We start from the raw sequence: 17,360 nt of genomic DNA, 5'->3' as shown, positions 1-17,360 counted from the left end.
TTGCCTGTAAATTATTCTTTTTGTACTTTGGGTCGAAGAAAATGTACATCCAGTTGTTTCTTTGCCAGTTCACATCACCTTGCATAGCTGTCCCAGATGTAGTCCAGACTTCTCTGTGAACTGCAGCTACTTATCCTGTAACTGTCTCTTGGACAGATGACTTAGGACCTTAGTTTTCTATCTCGTTCAGTGTTATTGTCTCCCTGATATTGTATGGCCAGAATTGGCTCAAGGAAGAGTCTCACCTGCTTCATCTTTAGTTCCTTGGCTTCTCTAACCACTGCCAGCGCCTACCCCAGTTTAGATTGTAGGAAGCTGCAGGAGAATCATAAGCCTGTGATTGTAGGCCCAAGGAACAAAGGAAATTGGTCCAGCAATGTCACTATTTTAATTATTTTAGCACTACTCAGTGCTCTGCTTTCATTCCTTTTCAGCAACAATAAATAATACAATCCTGATATGACTGGAGGCAGTAACTGTGGGAGGGAGCCATTCACTGTCTCAGCTGCTCTCCCCATAGTACCACAGAGCACATGCAAAGTTGTGAACGTGTATTTGTACCTTTGACTTATCCACTCACTGCTGAATTTGGAGGTTGATTTGCCAGCTAAGAGACTGCACTGTGGTCACTATTGATTCTTGAGTGATTTGCTGAGTACAGATGAAAAAGGGTCATGGAAAATTCTGCCTGGAGAAACTTTAGTTTGAAATGACAGTGGTGTGCCTTGTGGCTAACCTGTCAGAAACTCCATGCTGGAGGTGGGGGAATAGCTGGACAAATAGTTGTTATCTTGAAGATCTGGAGAAGTGACAACTACCATTACTTGGAGAGGATCCCAGTGAAAGTCATTGGTTTTCTACTAAGGGGCAATTCTGCAGTATTTCACCTTGAAGGATCCCAGAAACTGGGTAACCATTTCCCTGGCCCTCATTTTCTGTCATGGGAGTCTCTGTGATCACAGCTATCTGCTGGATGACACCGAGTACCTTTAGGTTTGAGGGTTGTCTCTGTGTTGACTGAGGAAGGAAAAGTGCAAGTGAAGGATGTAATTGTCCCTGTTTAGTACCACTGTAAAGTTTGGGGGGATTAAATTTTTATATATTGTCACTTTTTTTTCCTGGTGGTATAAAGAATCTCAGCTCTTTAGCCCAGCAGTGCTCAAGACATGTTCCTCTGGGGGACAGCAGAACCTGTCCTAGGGAATGATTGTAGAAAGCTGGGTGGGATTATACATACAGCCAGGAAGACCTGCAATGGCACTGGGTCTGAAACTCTTCTAAGAAGACTTTGATTGGTGGCAGAGGTGGAAAACTCAGATAGCAGGACAGAAGGGGCACATGGCTGCTAGACTGAGCCACCTCACGTGTTGCCAGTTGCTTTGCAAACTGAGGGTGAGGGATAATGTACGGACTGTATCCTGTAGGGAAGGGATACAAGAGATGAATGTTGAGAAATGCTGCTGTAGCCATAGTACAGGAACAGCAGAAGCAGCAATGCAGACTCGCTCACATTGTTCCTCGTGCCTGGGAATGCTTCCCCTGTGGCTAAAGGATAATAACTCATTTTCTTTATCCTCACAGTACATGGCATTTCTATGGAGATGGGTGCCAGTTAGTACTGGCTGTGTCGGTGCCTCTTATAATGGGGAATTGTTACATCCCTGACTCTGTTCTTTGTACTCTTCCTCCCACTGGAAAGGAAAAAATTTCTCTGTTGAAGTAGCTGACCTCAAAACATGGACACAGCTGGGAAATCTGAGCATGTCCAGCCAAAGAAGCACACGAAGTACATATGCTTTAGCAAAACAGGGTTTGAAAAAGCTGAAAAACATTGTCAGCCAGTGATGCAGACCTGACAAAACTATTCATGATGCATTTCAGGGAAGAAGGCATTTGTATTTTACATATTGTCATTTCATTGCACTTACTGCCTAGAGAATCTACTACTAAATACTGCATCTGTTACTAAGGTCCAAGTGCATGAATACGGGGCCATACTGGGGGGAGACAAAGTGACTGCTTCAAAGCAGTCATGGAAAATGTACCCTTAAGAGGGCAAGTGTTAAGGAGGAAGAAGATGAAGTACAGCTACTAACTGGAATGCACAGAGCAATTCTGCTTTTTTTTTTTCCCCTCTCTGTTTTAGGAAACAATGGAGTAGTTACACAAGTTGTAGGAGAACATCTTCGAAGTGTGGAGGCTGCAGATGTTCTGCTACACATCCTTGCTTTGTGTGGTTGGAAAAGGCAACAAGAAAATGCAGCATTTCTGGAGTTCAGAGATCCCCATGGGCAGGGATACCTTTTACAAACTTACTGTTTCTGCCATCAGATAGAGAATTTTCTAAGCCTGGAAAACACTGTCTCTTCTATAACTTAGTGCCCACCTCATGATACACAAGACAATTTGTATGGTTTAGTTAAGGCAATTCCTAGTTCTAAAAATACAAAAGCTAGGAAAACTAATTGCTCCAGGCGAGTTAAAAATTCAGTCTTATGTATCTGTTTTAATAGTAATGCAGATCATAATAGTAGCCATTTCGTTAAATCCTGTACTGTCTCTCATGCAGCGGGATGGGAAGACCACCTACCTTACCTCTTCAAGAAATTTCTACAGCTTAGTACTAGCACTTTTTGAATGAATGGCTGCATGGAGAACATAGTGGAGTCACTGCTTTACAAAGAAGCAAAAAATCACTGAGCAATTGACTGGCAGTAGCTGGTGCAATTGTCTGCAACACACTTCCTGCAAGAACTCAGCATAACCTTGAAACGTGAGAGCTGCTGCCTTCATGGGGAGAGCTTGCCGGCAGTATGTTGCCATCATGTTAGAGTAAGGCTTATAGAGTCTGGGCTGATTTCCCCTGTTTTTTTCTCCTCCACACACCCAGTTGAAGCACTGGTGCAAGTGCCTACCTACAGCTTTTCCTGTCCCCATTGACACAGCAGAGCAGAACTTTTCTGTATAGCAACCTGTTGCGCTCTCATCAAGAACAAATGTTAGTTGTGTTGCTTACTGAATACTGGAAGGTTGTAACTAGGAGAACAGGATAGGTTATTTGAAACAGTTCAGAAATGACATGTGTTCTGCAGCTTTTGCTGCCTGCATGATAATTATCTTGTAGCAAGTACTGTTCCTGGTTAAAGATTCATGACTGTCTTTGAGACTGCTCCCCGGGGCCTGCAGAATTCCAGTCTGGCTGGCAGTAAAGATCCTTCTGGCCCCTGTCCCTTACCACTTCTCTACCTAGAATAGATTTTGCCTCTAGCGTGTCAGAAATTCAGGGAAGATTTAACTGCTAGGACAATGGTAAATTGCCATTACTGTCTGGGTCCTATTATACGAGATACATGTCTGTAGTATATTTTTATTCCCTTGAACTGGTATTCCCTCATGCACACAGGCCATACAGTACCCCATTACCATATTGCACCTGTGAATCTGCTGGAAGACAGAGAATACACATGTGTTTGGCTGGAAGGATTGATGCTTTCAGTCTATGCAGCAATGAATGTGTCCCAATTCTTTGTTCTTTTCATAGACTTGGATGATCTTATGCCACGTCCAAAAGTATTGAGGTACTTCTAGTGGATATTAAAAGTAGGTACAGGCTAGGAAACACTACAGGTGGAGGGAAAAATACATTTTTTCCTGCCACTTCTTTAGTGTCATTGGTGTGTGATCAAAAGAAAGGACTGACCTGATTTTCCTCAATGTTCAGCACCCACACATCCCAGTGAAGCTGATGAGAAGTGCAGGAGCTTACTGTTTTTGAAATCAAGCCCAGAATATGACTCATAATGCTGTGAAGGAGCTACTTGACAACTAAATGAAAATATATACACATAGAAGGTACCAAAGCATTTCTGTTGAACATTTTATTGTGAAGTAACCTTTTGGGTGGTGTTTCTATCACAAAGCTACAACTGTTGTATAGTTCTTACAACAGTTTCATTGAAACAATATTTTCTGTATTTTAACTGAGCATCCCTGTATGTAGAGAAAACAACCGCTACATGTTGTAATCACCTATATTTTGCAAGGTCTTGGCCATGTCTCTGCTCTCTGGAGGGTAAAACTCATTAGGGCTCAGAGTCAAGCGTTCTCACCTATTTGCACTTGATGTTGCGGTCTGTGTGTTGATGCTGCTGCTGCACACTGATCCCTCAGTTAGCTGTATTGCCATGTCTGTAACACAGCCTATATCTTGAAATAGCGAATCTTCCCAGGGCATGGAGGAGGAGGAGGCACAAAGCCAACTGGGCGAGGTACTTTGTCATGCTGAGCAACATTTGCAACTGCTCTCTTTGCTACAGATTTTGCTGAGAGCATGGAAGTAGGAAATTCTGAAGAGCTAGATTCAGATGCAACAGGGTTATTGTGGGAAAGCCTGAGATTATGGTTTGTGAAGCCTTGTACAATGCTGGGCACCAGTCCTGCTGATGTGTCTTGACCTGGTTGAGAGTAGGTAACTCCAGGCTGGAAAAGAAAAACAGTTTGTGTTTGTGTTCAGTGACTTGGGGCTTATAACATACAGGTTGTTGATACCTTACTAGGTACCCTGCTCCTAACAAGATATAGGCTTCCAACCCAGGTACAAAACATTTCTGATCATCACAGAAGTTTGATTTACATTTGAACTCATACACAGGAGTCCAGGAACACATTTTTAATATCTGGTGGATCATTAACACCAAATTCTGTGCTATGTGAACTTTCAGGGCCACCTGTGCAGCTGGTGAAACATTCAAGACCAGCTGTCTTATTCTTTCTTTCATAGATCTCCTAGACAGCTAATTACTATTGTATTAGCAAGAGCTCTGGTCCATAGAAGTATTCAACCACCACCTACCCCTTCTCAGACCAAATGGAGGCTAAAATACCTGGAGAACACTCAGGTCCAGTACATACAGGTTTCCCTCCTCTTGCTATAGCAGTGCAGGTCACGCTCCCTGAATTCAGTCATGTCTAAGGACTACTAGCAAAAAGCCCCAGCTGATTTCATCTAACACAATGGCTGATTTATGTTTTATATCTACCTATCATCTCCTGCATCCCCCTAGCTGAGCAGAGTTTGGTTCCCTTTGCCCTACCAGACATGAGAAGCTCCCAGATGGTTAGGAGGACAAACTTTGCCAAGCGTGGATGGCAGAGGTGACATAGTTCCTGGCACAGAAATCCAGAGGATAATCAGGAGCTACCTTACCTTGTTTTTTAGGATACAAAGTTAAACTCAGGTTATCACAGATAGCTAATGTAGTCTACAGCAAAAAGAGGTAAACTCAGGGTGATTGTTTCTAACAGTACCAGTAGGCTAGAAGACTCTGGAAAAAAAGGGGATATCTGGAGTTGGTACCTGGTGTCCATAGAGCTGGCAGTCCACTGTGAGGTCCTGTGAGGGTTGTGTTACCATTGTTGCTGTGCAGAAACCAAAATTCTGGCAAAGCAGAACATAATCAAGAGAAAATAGTTATAAAATAGAGGAGACCTGCATTACAGTTTTTAATTTCAGTGCATTTAAAAATAGCTACATCGTCTCATGTTTTATCTGAGCAGTAAAGTGCTTGCTTTTTAGTCTGTTGGACTCAAAAGCCAAGCTGTTTAAATGCATAAGCACCAAATAAGGGAAACTCCTGTATTCTTCTAGAGTAAGATCCTTTGTATGGATGGATATGAGGGAGGGAAAGAATATATAGGAATCTAGGTAAAAGGTTCCCACCCACTAAAACTGCCTAGGACTCAATTTCATCAGAAACAAAAGAAGAATTTCAGCGTGATAAAGTACACAGTATAATTCTCTCAAGAGCCTATATATCAGAACAAAGCACACTGACAGTACTTAAATTGTAGGAAGGTGAAACAGTCTGCCCTTTTGTTATGTGTTTTTGTTCTATCCAATACAAAGAGCCTGATTTTCTCAGGTGCTCATGTTAAGAAGAGTAAACAATAATATATATTCTGTGGATGAAAAATATTTTGTGCTAAGGACACTTTGGACCTCAAGCCTTTTTGAAATATGTTCAGATGCATCAGGATTCAGTCCAGATATACCTCAGAGAGAAGAGAAACGTGTGATACAGCTTTAGGAATTATATATTGAAAAGCATATCATGATAGTATACAACTCTTGCACTTTCATCTTCACAAAGGTCTATTCCCACACAAGTGCGAGCACATCACAGCATGCTGCTTTTCTACCTCTGAGCTGGTAAGATCAGGACTGATGTGCTGGCATACTTACAGACTGATTGTCAGGCAGCAGTTGACAAGCCTCCACATTAGCTTTAGCTTCTTCTGCTGAGCAGTTCGTGGCAGCCACAGCAAACTCAACAGAGACAATATGCACTGGGTGATACTGATAAAACAGGAAAATTGTTTAACTGACTTTACACATTGAAACTGCAGAGCTTCTGAGAAAAGATAAAAGGCAAATGTTGTGGCTTCTAGCTCGGCATCTCCCACTGAAGTGAAAGGGAATCCTGTGGCTAACATGACACAAAATGCTTGGGAAATCAAGGGCAATTCTGTAGGGCAAATGAGAGCAAGCTAAATCTGTTTGCAAACATAACTAGTTACCACTGCACAATTACCACAGAAGAAATATTCTATTTACATGGAACCCTAGACATAGTTGTAGCAATTACCTGTATTTTGGCTCTTCCGATCTCAAGGAGTTTGAGGTAAGCATCAGCAGTTTTGCTGTTGTGGTCATTGAGTGCAGCTGTAACAGTTGTTAATACGTCAGTGTTATTCAAACTTGCCAGCAGTGGACAGTCAGGGCAGAGTTGGAGAACATCTTCACTTGAGTCTGCAGGAGGAACCAAACAGATTATGTTTCGATCAGATTGTAGGTTGTTTTGAAAGGCATTATAGACCTATTCAGTCACACAAACCACAGTTTCATGGTCTGTCACAAATTATAGTGGAAGGAATTTTTGCAGTACGGGCCATAGATGGCAGTATTTCACATGACTTTTGCCATTCAAGTCTTTCTGCAAGCAAAAGCACTGTGGACTTCAATAGCACATTTTGAATATTCTTACTCAGGTTTTAATCAACTCTCTTTCTGGCAAACTATCTATGACACCAATGAAAAGATGTCTCAGCTCACAGAAGGAATGGTGCAAAAGTGAAGATATTTTAATTTATCAGAATTGTGTTTGTGTGAGTGTGTTGTTTCATTCACTTGCTGGTTCAGAAAATATGCAGAATAGAGATTCCACTTTCCCATGGCAATATTGAAAATGCTGGGTTTAGTAAATAAGCTGCATCTGGCAAAGGGGCTCTGAAGATCAACAATCTCTAGTAAATTTAGACCAACAAAGAATCAAATTCTCGAGGCTAAACTTCTGCGTGAAAAGCCTTACTACCAGCAATCTCTAGGTCAAACCTGGGACTTGGTCCCCAGATAGTCTGATAGTATCTTAATTGTCATAGTAAAGAGGAGAAAAGAGAGAGGGATGGCTTTGTAGGTGAATGAAATCAGAAAGGGGGGAAAAATCACTTTTGAAACCCTTTATGCCATATTTATACAGTGTTTTAGAATCAGAAAAGCTAGTGACCTGTATCCACTTCCATAATGATACTCCAGCCTCTAGATTCAAAACCTTTTAAAGAACAAAGTCTTTACCTGCATGCGAGTGGCATTTACTAGCAAGTACAGATAACTTTCCATCCAACTTCTGCAGTTTGACATCACAGTCACCCTCAACTGCCTAGAGAGAGACAAAAATCAAAGGGTTACATCAGTCAGATAAATAGGAATTTCTGAAAAGAGCAACTATTACTAAATTCAGAAGAACAGATCCTGCCTGAGTGATTCTGGCAAAATCAGTCTGATTGCAAAGGTGCTGCTAGGTGTGTCCTGGAGTCTGTGATTTTGTAAAAGGCAGACCAAAGCTGCAAAATCTGGAACCAAATCTGGATCTCAAAAGTATCAGAAGTGCCAGGGTAGCCATATTATGGACATTTGGTTGAGGTTCCTCTCTCGTAAAGAGCAAAGAATACGAATACTTATGAATTAAGACCTTCTGCAGAGCTGTTTGATAACATTCTCGCTAATCTCAGCTGGTCAGTGGCCATGGTAACAGCAGAGTGTGCTGCCTTGTGTGAGCTGGCTCACAAGCAACATGATCCAGCAGGGGAGGAGATGTCAAAGGCAAAGCTGGAGTCACTGGGAAGAGGGAACAGTTAGAGTTACCTCCCCCCAGATGGAAAATGGGATCTGAGCCCTGGTGAATACAGGGCTGGATCATGACTCAAATTTAGTCATGAGCTCTGTGTATTGGGCCCCATTCTAGAAACAGCAGGCTTAAATTGTCAATTGCTCACTCTGCTTTCTGCTTAGAAACCAGAGCTGCCTGTACTCAGACAACACTTCCACTGCTTGAGTTAGGGAAAGCTTTTCACAGCTGGATCACACTTGCATAAGAACAAAATATTTGAGGCCAGTAAACTCCAGCTGAGCATTACTTTGAAGAGCCCTGTCTGAAGGAAATAGCTCTTCTGCAGTCTTGACTAGGACTAGGTGGCTAGACTTGATGGAATTTCACTAGGTAACACACCACATGTAGCCAAGGGAAGGTTGTGCTTGCACGGATTAACAACCTGCCCTGTCTGCAGTTTGCAACAAGGCAGTGACATCTGGGCAGACCACTGAGGGCTGAATCTGGAGCCCCTAAACACGGCCCCATGGCATTCATGAACTGTTTGTGGGATGTTATGCTGACAGTGACCTGTCCTCATCACATGTAAGAAATCCAGGAGTGAAATCCTTCATGACATGAAGGCAACTAAATCAACAAGGAGGTTACAAGTGATTGGGTGGTTATAGGCTGTTACAGTGATATAACATTTGCTTGGAAGTCTGACTGATGATAGCCTGGCCTCTGACATCAACATACTGAACATGCACCTTTGGACCGAGCTAGTAGTGTTTTAGATACTCACATGTTGTGTGAAGCTCCTCACTGTGCAATTTGCAAGAGGTGTAGGGCTGAGAATGTGGCATGTGGTCTCTAATAAGTCAAGTTCAAGAAACATTATGTCATTATTCGGCCCCTGGAAGGAAAAAAACCAACAAGAATTGTAGTAATTACTTCACAAAACTTCACTAGATTTCTTCTCTGGGGCTGTGCTGTGGTCTCTGTTGCTGACTGTCATTGGGTAGCTTCAAGTGTACACTAGAGTAACTGAATAAATCCTTACTATTTAACTTCATAAAAAATGGGACCCAGTGTTTTAGCTGGAGTAAGTCAAAACAGTCACACTGATTTTGTCCAGCTAAGGAACTGGCCCATAAATCTTGGAAAGTCCAGCCTGTATGTAGTGGGTCAGTTCTCTTAAGTTAACTTGATTTTAGTTTGTTGTGTAGTTTTAAAAAATCAACAGCCATCTTTGCTGATGAAAAAAGTTCATGTTGCTATAACCAGATACCAAATAAACACAGGTGCACATTGGCCTGTCCCATTTAGTCCATTGGAATTACACTGAATTGCACCACCTAAGTTCTAGCCCCAATACTCATGTTGTTTATGGACTGCAGGTTCTTTTATGGTTGTTCCTGAACCTTTGCAACTATAACATAAGACATGTGAGTGGAAGGGCAGAATTGAGTTCCCTAGATCCAAGACTGACTGAGGTTTGAGTCATGAGTGATTCCATTTAAACCAATGAAGATATTTTACTATAAAATTATTAAATATGAGCAAAGCAGTGTCACCAGTGTTTTTGTGGGGGTAACTCTGGGCACACTTCTAATCTCATTAATGTCTGTTTTAGTCTCTTGTGAATGACTTTGGTATCCTCTGTCTCATAACAAGTAGAAAACAGCCATGGAGTTTCATTCTTGTTAATATTTGGGACTGTTTTCAATGTTTTGAGAGAATCAAAGGTTCTGAATGGGTGTATACATTGTATTCATGACCACTTCTACAGCCTTTCTAGGTGCCTGCAATGATGGCAATAGATCTTAGTGAAAATGAGAGTACAAGCCACAGTTACTTCCATTCAGCTTCCTCGTCAGCTCAATGGGATATTAGGTAAAATTAATGCCTACTACAAAATCACTAATAGCATGGAGTTACAATAGGTATGCATTTAGCCAATAAATAACTACCTGCATCACAAACATTATCCTCACAGTTTTTCTCCAGATTAGCTATTGGGCTCATGAATCAGCACTTTGAATGATCTGCCCCAGCAAGCATGCTGCATTTGTAAACTGACCCCTTTCTAGCATTGTACAAAAATATCTGAACATTCCTCTGCCCCCTATGTTCTGCTCTTTGAGAGATATATTCCAGTGATCTGGATTCTCAACTGTTACCAGGTGGCATTGCCCCATTTAAATCAACAGAGCCATGCTGATTTACCCCATGTGAGGATACAGCCCTTGGCAGGGCTTGTTGGTCGTTTCCAAGCATCTCCAGGTTAACACAATGCTCTGCCTGCAAGCTCTCACTTACCTGGGGTAGCACGCGGATATTCTCGATTCTGTTTAAGGCAAACTTGTATCCGTGATGACTGCGGCCATTAATATAACTCACAGCTACTTCAGCTGCTGCTTCAGATTCTGGGTCATCACAGCCCAAGGGAGCAGGGGGAGCTGCTGGTACAGCTTTGTGAATTGGAAGCTGAACAAGCAATATTAAAGCTACTAGTACCTTCATGGCACCTGAGGAAAACCGATCCCTTTCAGAAAAAAAGATCTAAGAATACTGTTCAGATGGTAGCTAGAACTGGGGTCTCACTTATATAGTACATACCACAGACTTCGCATGAGCGCATGTCTGATATTTGTCCCAATTCCAAGAGGCATTGCAAACAACAAAAGAGAAAAGTAAATGTTAGGACATCAAGCTGACTGATTAATATTGGCCAAAGTAAATTTTATCAGGTAGGATATTGCAAAGTCTGCTAAAGCAACTAAAGAAGAAAGTGTCAGCAAAAATAAACCATAATTTTTAGACACTCTTCTACCAACCAAATACAGTACATGCAAAAGGAATATGATCCCTCCTGTTAAATGTGTAGAGATGCTAGTGCTAATTAAGCTTTCTTGTAAACAGGACACATTCTGTTAGGGCCCAAATCTCACCAGACATCAGTCTAAATTATGAGATCAGTAACACGATAAATTAGAAAATGGAATTTGAAACAGTTCTAAGGATCACATTCAACAGTTAATGTAATTGTATAGCAACTTTTGCTACTGAATTCATTTGGAATAGGAAATGAGACATAGTTTCTAAATCTTTTACATCAGCTCTTTCTTTCTCTGAATAATCTGAATACTTCCAGTAGTTCCTGGAATTTTATTTTGCAAAGCAGGCATCTTGTAGAAATTTTTCTGGAATATATTGTACAGATTTAAGGATTTGACAGAAGATCCTAGAGGGCACAAAAGTGTTCTAAGCAGAATGTAAATGAAAACTAGCTGCTTAAATGCTCAGGAGTGCTCAACCCCAGCTTCTATTTACATTCACAGTATACGTGTTTACAAAACAGTAACTGGATAACAAAAATGTTCTGTGGAGCAGAATATAGCTTTTATGATGTGTCCAGCATTTAAGAACTTTAATTTAAGCTGAGATTTAGCTAGATAGACTCTAGCTCAACCAGTACCAAAGTTTTTCCTGCAGGGATTTCAGAGTAGGTTTCTATGATCCATTTTATGGTGGTGAAATCTCTGTTGTCATTTTCAAGGAGTTCAGAAATTAGCTGCAGATTTGAGATGAATAGGAGGACTTCAGCATATTTAGAAGTTTTCACTTGAGATAAGTATTTCTCAGCTTGCACAATAGCATGAATGAGGCTAAAAGATTTGTAAAAAAAGCAGTCTTGAGTCATGACTTTCCCTTCCAGAATCTGGAAATACAGAAAACATCGTAAATAGAAATAGTTCAGTTGAACAGATTAAGTGATGAAGAAGGAGAATGGAAAGAGACTTAAAAGATGGAATGCTTTCCTTCAGCTGTGTGGAATGAGGTGAGTTTTGGATGCTAAGATTTGCATATTGAAGAGATTCCTGGGGAAAAGAAAGGCTCTTCCTCTCTCTTGCAGTAAAAAATTGCTCTGAGCATGATTCATTTCTTCCCCTTACTTGAAGCAGGTGTTGTTTGGCATTTGTTCTGTTGTGTGGATGGTCATCTGTCTTCTTGACTTTGGCCTGGAACACTTAAAGGCTGAAGGTTTGGTGTCCCAAAAACACACTCTGAGTGTTCCTTGTGGGTATCTTTTGAATCATGGCAAATTTATTTAGAAAGATACTATTTTACTCTTTACTTTTAACCCATAGTTCAGTTTCTAACCTATGAATCTTTTATTTCCCTTTTTCCTTTTCTGGTATGAAACATTGAGGTAAACTTCCAACAGGTGCAGACTGAAATTGGTTTTCACCTAAGTGAACTATAATTACCCCAGCAAAGGACTTAGACCATTATTTATAAATTTAATGTGGTCATTACCCAGTTTCTTAGGTTACATCTTCTCCATGTCAGAGTTGCAAATACTGTAGGATGTATAACATTTCTGCAGTCAAGCTGTAGGTATTCCTAAATGTAATATATAACCCAGTTCAGTCAACTTCAGGTTCCATTTTCAAAGAACAACTTAAAACCTCAAATGGCAAACAGGATTTATTATCTTCTTTCTTCCCTCTCCATTGTCACTCTATACATACAGTACTCCATTTACCAAGCAGGATGAAAAGGAAATACTTTGGAGTTGGCTGTACCTCTTCTCAGTTTCTCTGTAGGCTTACTCAAGACCTTCCCCTCTTGGTGACTATATAAACTTTCTTTGCTGGCATACAGAGGATCAGAAATGTGCCCATATGAATATTAATGCTCAGTGAAATGTAGAATGTTTGTAGCTAGAACTTTTGGGGTTACTTGTGATATGTGTGAGGAAATTTGTATTTGGTTTTTATGTTTGGGAATGGAGTTTGAAAGTGCAATCAGGTAGTTTTGCTACAGGTGTTAAAACAAAGGAGCCTTTAACCTTTTGGATACTGACTGACACAGATCTGCCTAATTATTCTCTTCTGGAAGTGAGATTGCTGATGTCAGTTCTCCCCAAGCCTGTGTCCCATCATGACTGGCCCTTTTTTGGCACCCTCACTCAAGAGGCAATAATTGCAGAAATAACTTCTCATTGAACTCTGTGCAGGTCTATTCTCTCCCTTTCATGTCTGGGACATAGAAAAAAGTTGTCCTTCAGTAATGGCTGCAAATAGTTCTTACAGCACAAGAAAGTGAGCTGAATTCCATGGGCTCCTGGACAGAAGGTCACATCTCAACCCCACTGAAGTGAACAAGTCTTTCACAGAATCACAGCATCACAGAATGGTTGACATTGGAAGGGACATCTGGAGGTCATCTTGTCCAACCCCATTGCACAAGCAGGGCCACCTAGAGACAGTTGCCCAGAACCATGTCCAGATTGCTTTTGAATATCGCCAGGGAGGGAGACTCCACAACCTCTCTGGGCAACCTGTGCCCATGCTCGGTCACCCTCACAGTAAAGAAGTGTTTTCTGATGTTCAGACAGAACGTCCTATTTCAGTTCGTGCTCATTGCCTCTGGTCCTGTCACTGGGTACCACTGAAAAGAGCCTGGCACCATCCTCTTTGCACTCTCCCTTCAGGTATTTATATACATTAAGATCCCCCCAAGCCTTCTCTTCTCTATGATAAGTAGTCCTAGCTCTCTCACCCTTTCTTCATAGAAGAGATGCTCCAGTACCTTAATCATCTTCATGGCCCTTTGCTGCACTGTCTCCAGTATGTCCATGTCTCTCCTGTACTGAGGAGCCCAAAACTGGGCACAGCACTCCAGGTGTGGCCTCACCAGTGCTGAATGAAGGGGAAGGACCACCTCCCTAAAGCTGCTGGCAATACTTTGCCTAGTGCAGCCCAGGTTACCATTAGCCTTCTTTGCGGCAAGGGCACATTGTTGGCTCATGTTCAACTTGGTGCCCGCCAGGACCCCCAGGTCCTTTTCTGTCAAGCTGCTTTCCAGCTAGGTGGGCCCCAGCATATATCCCTGCATGGGGTTGTTCTTCCCTAGGTGCAGGGTTTCAAACTTCTTGTGGAATTTCATGAGGTTCCTGTCAGTCAATTTCTCCAGCCTGTCATTGTCCCTCTGGATGGCAGCACAATCCTCTGGCATATCAGCCACTCCTCCCAGTTTTGTGCCAACTACAAACTTGATGAGGGTACATTCTGCCTCGTTATCCAGATGATTAATGAAGATGTTAAACAGGACTGGACCCCAGTATTGACCTCTGGGTTACACTGCTAGTTACTGTCCTCCAGCTAGATTTTGTGCCACTGATCACCATACCCCAGGCCCAACCATTCAGCCAGTTTTCAATCCACCTCTACCCACCTTTCATGTCAGTAGTGTTAGACTTTGTCCCTAGTGAATTAGGTTGCCCGAGAGACTTGACAAGGCTTCACTGTGATGGAAGTAGAACAAGCTGGGTTTGCTGACCTTGTTATATAAAATATAGTATTGATTCTATGCTCAAGAATTGAGGCTCCACTGAATCTCAGTTCTTAATAATTCATATAAACCACAATGGAAAGGTGAGTTGATGGTTTACTTTTTTGCTTTCTCTTTTTTTTTTTGGTTGGATGCTTAGAACAACTAGTGATGATTGGAAACTTGCTGCCCCTGCTCAACCTCATCTGGAAAAAAAGCAAAGAATTGCCTCTGCAAGATGTCAGGTTGACACCTTCCTGAGCTTAGAATTCACGCAAATTAAACAAACAAACAGATAAATATCATCTTTTTAAAGCTTCAGATCAAAGTTAAACACTTGTGGGGATTTCTGAGGCTCTCTTTTCAGATTACTAAGACGTCATTTTTTGGTAAAGCAGACAGAACTGGTCCAATTCTCTGCACCACATCAAAAGATGCATTTCTGAGCAGTCAGGCATTGTACAGCACCGCAAAACTTAATCACCTCTTGCTTTACACTTGATTAAGTACATTACTTTTGGATCATAGAGTTCACAAGATATTGGAACATCAGGGCTGTCTTCTATATAGCCATCACCTACACAGAAACCTGCACACTAAAGCAAGAAAATGTCTGCAGGGAAAATGTCAGATAGTTAAAGTGACCGGTCTTGTCAAGGCAGCATATTGCTTCCTTAAATGACAGTATAATCAGCATTTAAAAATAAAGTGTATGAAAACCCATAGAGGTCTGAGAAAAACCTCAAGACAAATTAGACTAATTGATTTGCCTAGTCTTATTGGCCTCTTTCCAGTACATGGGCAAATCTTCAGCAGATGTAAGTTGGCTTAGATTCACTACAGTCCAAGTCCCCCAGTGTCCCTATACCAGAAATTTCAGGCTGCAGAAAAGCCTGTGAGGTCTGAACAGTTTTACCAGACTGTAATAGTGCAACATTATATGTTAATTTTTTTTTTTTTTTTAAATATGAGCGTCTTTAACAGAAGGAAGGATGATCATGTGCCATAGTTTGCTGCAGTATTTGCAGTTGAGAGATTTCTTATTGTGAGAAATAAAATGTGTAGACATGGCATTTAATTTGGGAACCTCTAGTTTTGGGTGCCCAGCTAGAGATTCCTTTTCACTCAACTTTGCTGATGTCCATCTGTTAATCTCTATTTCCTTTTAACTGTAAAATGGAAATAACTATTTTCCATTTTACTTCTGTGATCTGAAATAACTCACTGAATTTTGTAAAAAGTTTCGATATCACTGGGTAGAAGGATCTATTCAAAACATTAGAGGAATCTAAGAGTCAAGCAGACCAGATGCTAGTCAGTAAAAAATTAGGGATTCCTGGACTTACTGGAGAGCATGAAAAGTTGTCAAGAATTCTGAAATTTTTACTGGAATGGAAATTCTGATTTTTGACCAGCTCTCTCAGACAAAGCCAACCAAGTCTATTTTGGTTCTTTCTCTCTTGTTCCATTTTGCTCTTCTATTGTCTATGCCACTGAAATACTTGAGTGCCTTCCAGAAGTACATCAAGTGACATAACTAGCATTTGTTACATGAAAGTCTATTCTCCTTCTCTTCCCAGTAGGAAGATTACATAAGATGTTTTGTCTTAGTGAAGTTTTTGATTGATTTGAATTTTCCTCCCCATTTCCACATTTTCTTCGCTATGTGTTTTGATGTTGCAATCACTACCAAGAGCAGTTTTCTGAGTTGAGGCTTTTCAAGCCCCTGTATGACTTACCCTGTGTTATGCTGTCCTGGTATGTAAGAGCCCCCCCTTCCTAAATTTTTATACTTTTTCACCCTTTTATCAAGGTCAAAGTTATTTATGTTGCCATGCAACTCTTAACAGTGGGATATTTTTGCTTCAGCCCTGCAGGGATGTCATGGTTCTCTCAGTATCGTGCCTGTGCAATTTGATGGGTGTGGGAAAGCTGTGTTGGAGATGGATAGGTGGCAACTGTGAAATCACAGATTAGCAGCTACTGAAGTTTTTCTTTTGGCTTTATGTCCTTTTGCTTTAGTTTGGGCTTCCAGCTTATATGGGTGCTCCCCGTGATCGTTGCTTCATATCAGAACCTAGAACAAATAAAGCAAGATACCTGGGAAGAGACTGCAGAGCTGAACAGCAGGAGCAAACAGTGGATCAGACAGCAGTATTTTGCACTGAGTAAACAGACACCCTGCAGTCAAACTGACCTCTCCTTGTCTCAGTGAACAGCATGTCAACGGAAGTGAGTTTAAACTCCACTCACTATGAGAACCAGTGACTGTCCTGGCATTACCAGGGTATTCACAGACACGACTGCAGTTTAAAAAGGCAAATTGAAACATGCCACATTAATTCCTTCTACTTACAGGAATGTTTGAAGATGTAAATGCACAATTGGTCTGGATGCTGTCATGTCCTATGATGCTGCTAGTCTCTTTGATGGAGAACTCCACATGATAACTCCACACGTTATCTTCCCTTGCTGAGTTAAATCCTGAAATTTAGTAGCAAGTGTTAGGGAAACCTGCTGTGCTCTCTGGATTCCCACATGCTCAGCTGCAATGACATATTTTTGATGTGAGAAACAAAGTTCACTCTTGGCGCTGTAAGTAAGTACTTTTTCCACCGAGTTTGGTAGAAAAAGCTGCACATTCATTCTTATGCTGTGGCAGTCTAAGAACATTAAATTGTTACCTACTTACACTGGGCTACTGTTTTGAAAACGGTGCATGTGTTTCCATGTGGAGGCTCATTGGCATGAGTGACAGGAGGGTCCATGCTGTTACAGGCAGGGCTAGAGAGTGGCAGGTGGGAGGATGGCAAACTGATAATGCTTTCTCACCTTGGAGCACGCCTTCAGGGGCATGAAAAACTCAATCAATAT

At 41.4% G+C, this 17,360-nt stretch overlaps 1 protein-coding gene and 1 long non-coding RNA gene across 2 annotated transcripts in view; one reads left to right on the top strand and one right to left on the bottom strand.

Annotated features, from left to right (window-relative positions):
- The window catches only part of LOC138686900 (uncharacterized), a 131,815-nt gene that overhangs the window by 64,588 nt on the left and 49,867 nt on the right, over positions 1 to 17,360 (top strand). The gene's annotated exons all lie outside the window — the stretch shown is intronic.
- On the bottom strand, positions 3,864 to 10,753 carry AHSG (alpha 2-HS glycoprotein). The gene is made up of 7 exons (XM_009929930.2): positions 10,467 to 10,753; positions 8,950 to 9,060; positions 7,631 to 7,715; positions 6,645 to 6,808; positions 6,242 to 6,355; positions 5,357 to 5,437; positions 3,864 to 4,479 (listed from the first exon to the last, which is right to left on the bottom strand). Exons 1-7 carry the CDS (start codon positions 10,668 to 10,670, stop codon positions 4,201 to 4,203), a joined length of 1,038 nt encoding a protein of 345 aa, XP_009928232.1. The 5' UTR covers positions 10,671 to 10,753; the 3' UTR covers positions 3,864 to 4,200.

Source organism: Haliaeetus albicilla, chromosome 9, assembly GCF_947461875.1.
Source record: "Haliaeetus albicilla chromosome 9, bHalAlb1.1, whole genome shotgun sequence".
NCBI lineage: Eukaryota > Metazoa > Chordata > Aves > Accipitriformes > Accipitridae > Haliaeetus > Haliaeetus albicilla.
This window is presented reverse-complemented; position numbering and strand designations above follow the sequence as displayed.

Coding starts and splice junctions, on each gene's coding strand:
- AHSG (XM_009929930.2), bottom strand. CDS start 10,670: ATGAAGGTACTAGTAGCTTTAATATTGCTTGTTCAGCTTCCAATTCAC. Junction 6,809..7,630: donor TAAATGCCACTCGCATGCAG/GTAAAGACTTTG, acceptor TTCCTCCTGCAG/ACTCAAGTGAAGATGTTCTC. Junction 5,438..6,241: donor TGCTGCCTGACAATCAGTCT/GTAAGTATGCCA, acceptor CTGCTTTGCCAG/AATTTTGGTTTCTGCACAGC.